The 7,110-nt window shown below is 44.5% G+C and overlaps 1 protein-coding gene across 1 annotated transcript; it reads left to right on the top strand.

Annotated features, from left to right (window-relative positions):
* The first annotated feature begins 2,282 nt into the window (after positions 1-2,282).
* Positions 2,283-6,769, top strand: LOC133900024 (putative L-cysteine desulfhydrase 1). Its single transcript, XM_062341097.1, has 2 exons — positions 2,283-3,792; positions 6,413-6,769. Exons 1-2 carry the CDS (start codon positions 2,401-2,403, stop codon positions 6,428-6,430), a joined length of 1,410 nt encoding a protein of 469 aa, XP_062197081.1. The 5' UTR covers positions 2,283-2,400; the 3' UTR covers positions 6,431-6,769.
* Positions 6,770-7,110: the final 341 nt, after the last annotated feature.

A 7,110-nucleotide genomic window follows, 5' to 3' on the forward strand; every position in this document is an offset into this window, starting at 1 on the left:
TGATAATTGGTCAATTATACTTCTAGTTACAAAGGATGTACTGTCAAAAATTTTATTATTGGATAGACTCATGGATAGGTTAGTAATGTTCTGGGCTTATTGCAGTGCAACATATGTATGTAGCACATCTCTGTGTGATCAGCTCCTTAATGCTCCAATGACAAGGTGCAGGTGTTAAAAAGCCCAACTGCAGCACAACTTTTCTTTTGCAATGATCATAGTATTGTTAACCTAATGAGGGTGCACTCTAGAATCCAATAAGTACTATCAACTATGTGGTTAGATGCTTATCAACTATGCCATTAGATGCTAAAGAACAAATTATCTATATTATAATATATTAACTGCGGACTTTAATATGTACTACCAGCTATAACAAACTTCACGTCGCTATATTTCCTATCTTCTTGGTATCCAAATATATAATATATTAACCGCACACTTTAATATCTATTACTACCTGCACTAAGTAATTTATCATTCAATTAATATTTAATAGTGCTTTATTCAATAATTAACCATAATCAGCGATGGGGGCTATCAGGCAACGCCGTGCTATCTTTCTAGTTGTTTTCTAAAGTGCAAGGCTGTGAGAGATTTTTGGCGGATCATGGGCATGTAAGAAATACGAGTTACGTTGTAGCATGTAGCTCAATACGTCGTATGTTTGAGGCGACATGGCTCATGAACAGATGCGCTACAGTATGAGTTTGAAGCTTGTTTGGCAGCAATCGATCTAGATGCGAGCCTGGGGATTGGGAAGATAATTTTGGAATAAAACTCTATCGTTCTTATTTCAGCAATGAAGAGCAACCATCTCAATTTTGTTGGTATATTGGTTAGAGAAGCAAAAAATCTAGTTTCCTTAGCCCCGGATCAGTTGTCGTTTTGTTACAGATAGTTAAATAATGTTGCACATATTTTTACTAGATATGGTGCGAGGTTAGTGCATGACAACCGTTTGTGGGTTGACGAAACACCAAACTTTGTATCGGATTAGTTGGCCAGCGATTTGACCTGTGCCGCTTGGTTAATGGAATGAAACATATTCTATATAGAAAACAATGCCAGTGAATGGCTCCACCATCCCAAACCAATTTGGTATCTGGTGTAAACCACGATCTAGCCCAATCATGCAAATCACTTTGCTCGATGGAACGAGTGCCGAATCGGCACTGCATCCTGGCCTATCCCTCTCGCGTAAACAGACCCATCGTGTAGCACCGTCAGACTTCGCTAGTTGCTACAAAGAAAAGAGAAAGATAGCTGGGTTCTGGTGTCGCACACGGTTTGATAAACTTGTCGAACTCTTCTACTATGTTATCCAAACCCAGTCTGTAAGTGTCGTCTGGTTTCTGGATTAATGATGATGAATAGCCTGCGGTTTCCTAGTGTCGTGTCAACGGAGCAGCGCCTGCCCCGCCGTGCGGCCACGTCCGCTAGCCGGCGAAACAACGGCTGCTCCAACAGAATTAAAATAAAAAAATTCCCCGTCCACGCAGGCAAGGCCGAAACAGCAGACCCAGTCACATAGCGGTCGACGAATTCGTGCGGCCCGCCCCGTCTCGGACCGGCTCAAGTGGCGAGTAGGGATGAAAACAAACGGGAACAGTTAGGAATATCTTCTAACCGTTTTTATTTTTATATTTTCTCTTGAAAACGGGAAAGTTGAAAACGGGTGCGAACTCGGGAATGTCGGGATATAAAAAACGAACTAATCCGAACATAAATATGCGGGTATCGATCAGGAACCAGTAATTTAAAATAAGAACACCGATCCGTAGAATAATGATTTCAAGCATCAGCGTGACACATAATTAATTCACACCAACAAAAGTAATTTATATCATACACAGATGAACCATATAATGACATAAATATCAACTGAAAAACAACTATCATGTCGTAACTCGAGTACTCGACATAACATATAATCACACAAAGACTAGAATTGAAGGTGGCGCAAGACCTTGAACAATATCGGTAGGTCAGCATCCGACTGAGACTGAACCATTGAGATCTGGTTGAACTTTGGAATAAAGATTATGTTTGGACTGGTCAGCCGAGCTTGGCATGTGGGCTACATTATGATTTATGAAGATTGATCTCAATTAGAAAAACGAAAAATTCTAGATTAAAAACGAAAAATCCGAAAACGGTCGGGGAAAACCCTATAACCGTTTTTATTTTCACATTTTCTTAAAAACAGAATAAAAACGGATGCGAAAATATTAAAAAGGGATCAAACGGGACGGAATATTCCGTCCGTTTTCATCCCTATACTGGCGAGACCCCAATCCCCACCTCTGCACCGCACAGACCCTCTCTCTCTCTCCGCCCCATCAGCCTCAATTCTCTCGCCCTTCCCCATTCCGGCCAACGAACCCTAGCACGGCGGCGATGGCGTCGGTCCCGCCCGACGACGCGGTGGCCGAGAACGGCCACGAGCACTACGGCAACGGCAACGGCCCGTCCCCGGCGAAGCGCCCGCGCGCGGTGATCTCGGCGGCCGAGATCCGCGCCGAGTTCGCGCACCACGACGCCGTCATGGCGCGCGTCAACAACGGCAGCTTCGGCTGCTGCCCGGCCTCCGTCCTCGCCGCGCAGGCCCGCTGGCAGCGCCTCTTCCTCGCGCAGCCCGACGCCTTCTACTTCCACGGCCTCCAGCAGGGGCTCCTCCGCTCGCGCGCCGCCGTTGCGGACGCCGTCGGCGCCGGGGACGTCTCCGAGGTCTCCCTCGTCGACAACGCCACCACCGCGGCCGCCATCGTCTTGCAGCACGCCGCGTGGAGCTTCGCCGAGGGCCGATTCGCGCGCGGGGACGCGGTGCTCATGCTCCACTACGCGTACGGCGCCGTCAAGAAGTCCATCCATGCCTACGTCGCGCGCGCAGGGGCCACCGTTGTCGAGGTGCCCCTTCCGTTCCCCGTCGCGTCGGTCGACGCTATTATTGCCGAGTTCCGTGCGGCGCTCGCGGTTGCCAAGGTTGGGGGGCGTAGGGTCCGGCTCGCGGTCATCGACCACATCACCTCCATGCCCAGTGTTGTCATCCCGGTGAAGGAGCTCGTCGCCATCTGCCGGGAAGAGGGCGTCGATAAGGTGTTTGTTGACGCTGCGCACTCTATTGGGCAAGTCCCTGTGGACGTGCGTGACATTGGGGCCGATTTCTACACAAGCAACCTCCACAAGTGGTTCTTTTGCCCACCGGCCGTGGCCTTCTTGCACACCCGCAAGGATGATCCGATAGCCTCCCAGCTCCACCATCCTGTCGTCTCGCATGAGTATGGGAATGGGCTGCCTATGGAGAGTGGATGGATTGGGACACGCGATTACAGTGCCCAGCTTGTTGTGTCTGAAGCCATCGACTTTGTGAACCAATTTGAGGGTGGGATTAAGGGGATATGCAGCCGGAACCATGACAAAGTGATTGAGATGGGTAGGATGCTTGCTGAGGCGTGGGGGACGTTTCTTGGCTCGCCACCAGAATTGTGTGGGAGCATGGTTATGGTGGGGATGCCTGGTTGCCTTGGCATTGGGAGTGATGATGATGCGATGCGGGTGAGGACTATGTTGAGGAAAGATTTCAAGGTTGAGGTGCCAATATACTACAATTCAAGAAGGGTGGAAGGGCAGGAGATGGCAAAAGATAAGAATGGTGATCCTGTGATAGGGTATGTGCGGATCTCACACCAGGTGTACAATGTCAGGGAGGACTACGAGAGACTGAGAGATGCTGTCAATAAACTTGTTTCTGAGGGGTTCACCAGCAGCAAGCTGCGGCCTTCTGAGAAGGTACTCTCTCAGCAGAAATGTTAGCAGGTTTAGTTAATTAATTTTCTTTGTTGATTGGCTTGGAGTCCTTCATAACTGATTGCCCTGGTTAACGTACAGTTGGATGGATGATACCAGCAGCATAGATATTTCTATTGTTTTAGTGGATATAGTCTCTGACAAGGCATGTTTATATAGAATATTAAATTAAGTTCATATGCATGTCTGTTTCCGGATTATAAAACCCTTACTTAATATAGGTAATGCTGATGATTAGTGCATATACTGGTGCAAAATTGTTTTGTGACACATCAATGGAAAAAATGAAGACTGCATAAAGGAAATTCAATGTGAAATAAACTGCATGAGCAGTATGTTCCAATCAATTTTGACGATGTCCTTATAAAGAAAATGGCATCTAGACGAAGACGGCAAGTTGCAACGGGTCCTTTTCCCTTTATCCATAATTTGTTTTGAAACTGCTAAAATGCACAAGTTTATGTTGAGAATGTTCCCTATTCACAATATTTTAAAACCGAATTCAGGTTTTGTGCAGCCAACCTTTCCTTTCTATTCTTTTATGTCCAATTAACAAACTTGCCTTGTGCATGTATGCTGCATTCTCGCGGAGCCGCAATATATCAACCATTCTACCGATGAACTTTGAAATGTTATTAACTTGAATACCTACATAAAATGAAAGGAAATGGTTCTATGCATGTTTGAGATCCTAGCCCACTTCTGTGACATGTTTGTCTTCTAGTAAATCAAAATGTGCCAAAGAGTTGCATGCTATTGCACTACAAATTGTTGCATCAATATGATAGCTTTTCAGCCATGCTGAGTAGAAGTTCTCTTTCTCTCTCCTCCCCCCCCCCCCCCCGCTCCGCTGAGTGTAATGACAACATTTAATTCTCTCATATTATAACTTGCAAACTCAGAAAATTTGCCGTATCTTGTTGTACAACCCAAGTATTTTTGTTGTCCAACAGTTAGTGTTTACAGAAGTCACTTTAAAAAAGGGTGTACAGAAGCATACTGACATTTTTGAAATTTTTAGCTGGTGAAAATGATGTGAGTGAACAAATTACTTGAACTGCCTAAGATAAGAGAACTGTTTTTCAAAAATCTTGGTATATTCTTATTTGTTGTATTGTAATAGAATGATCACCCACTAATGTTATTGATTATCCATTTTGTACATCAGAAGCAGCTGCTTGTGACCGTTAACTTCTTGCTTTTCAAATATTGCAAATGTATGCTTGGTTAGGTCACTGATGTAGTGGAGATGTTATATTTGTTGTGTCTTATTTGGAACTTGTGTTCTTGTTCATGATTGTACTTTAGAAACATTTTATGTTTCATAAAAGGATATATATAACATGGCATGAACTTACTAAGCTGTTAGGTATATAGACATTGGTTTGTGCATGGTGTACAACATTGGTGTTTGTAGTTTTTCGTCCAAGGCGGTTAGCATGAAGTGGCATAGCAGTACGAAGTTCTTTGTTTTTGTGAATGCATTTAGCTATATGCCATATGTCAAGGCCTCTGATTCGCTGTTTTTGAGACCTTGTATCCTACTAAAGCTAGATTTATGGTTTATGGAATCATTTACCATATTAAGTGTGCAACTTTGCTAGTACCTATAGAATACAGAGTTGCATTCTTAAGCAAAATAGCATGTTATTGTTCGTTTGCAATCCACGTGCCACGTGCCAGAACCATGACTTTTGCTATTGGTCTCCTTGTACCATTATTACTATTACTATATTTACTATCACTAGTACCTTTTTTATTTTTTATTTTTCTCATCATCTTTTTTGTTGGATCTTTTTGGTTTCATCTCTAGCCTACCCCAACTTGCTTGGGACTAAAAGGCTTTGTTGTTGTTGTTGTACGTCCTTGAAAAACTACAAATTCAAAATTGGAACTTCCCATTAGAAAATTGCCTGGTTGACATCCATCCTTAAATGGATTGATGATGGTGCCTTCTTTTATTGGTCTCCCTTCTAGATAGTACACATCAAACGAGAACTAACCTTAAGGAAGGGTAAAATTAAGAACTAGCAACCTAGGGATTAGGAGTACTAATTTTAGGGGTACCACTAATAGATATGCTCTGCACCTTTATTAACAATCAGAGCTGTTCCTGCCTCCTGGGGAAATCAGATCATTGTGCCTGTTGATGTTGAACTCTATATTCTTAGTATACACCTTCGAAGTTTTATGGTTTTCACTATCCATCACTGGGATTAACACACTAATGCCTAATGATGACATTAAATTATTCACATTGGACATGCTGGTTTGTTTGAGGCAAACTTAGTCTTAGATTCAACAAAGAAATAAATTGGCTTCCTGAGAAGTCGTCAGGCTGCCAAGTTCCTTTGTTGAAGAGCGTGTTCCATGGATGCCCAGCTTTCACACATCAATGGATATCGATTGCCTGGTTTTCCTCTACTGCTTACTTTACATTCTGAAAGCTATGGATGTATTATTTCAATCTGGCTGTGATCGCCACTTTGGTGACGATCCAAACCTTTGGCTGCAATGCTTGCTAATGCTTAATGGTTATTCATCCCTAATCTGTTTTCAAACCCCCTATGATCTGATGGATTTTTCTTGATTATGGTTGCAGCAAGAAGCTTTGGCGTGATGACATTACAGCCACCTTAGCACTCCACAAGAAGATGCTGTGGCCGACTACTTAGGTGTGGATCGTGTCACCACAGCCAGTGCTGCAGTGGCAGTGCGATCCAGCTCCCTCCCCATGGCATAGCCAGCCAGTTGATGTAGTGTACTTTCAGGAACTGACACGTGTTGCATTTTCCGTTCTGTGTATGTAACAATAATGCCCTGGCGTGTCTTTTCCCTTCCCTTCATTTTCGAGCCGCTGTAACCTAAGAATAATCTGAATGTAAGGAGATTGCAGCCGTTGTAGATTGATCGCCGGTTACCGATCATATTGATCAATGCATCAAGTGGCAGTGAACTACATGGTTGTGTCGAATTCTTAGGTCTGCTTATTGTACTGCTACCAGGAGAGCGTATGCAGAGATGTGAAACGCGTCCAGTTCTGGGAGCGTCTATGGCAAGCACAAGCATTTGTTGCCTTGGGGGCGAGTTGAGTCAACTATGCTCAGCGGCTGGTGGCGTTTGGACTGGGCTGCGGGTCTGTGTCCTCTGCTGCCGCCGACAGCGACAAGCTGCTCTCCGGCTATCATGCGGCAAATGACGCCGGAGGAGAGAACCCATCCGGGCATTCGGCTAGCCGGTTTCATCCTCTTATAATCTTCGGCCACCTCAAAGTAAGCACTTCTCCCCAAATGCCTCTTC

This window comes from Phragmites australis, chromosome 2 (assembly GCF_958298935.1).
Source record: "Phragmites australis chromosome 2, lpPhrAust1.1, whole genome shotgun sequence".
Classification (NCBI taxonomy): domain Eukaryota; kingdom Viridiplantae; phylum Streptophyta; class Magnoliopsida; order Poales; family Poaceae; genus Phragmites; species Phragmites australis.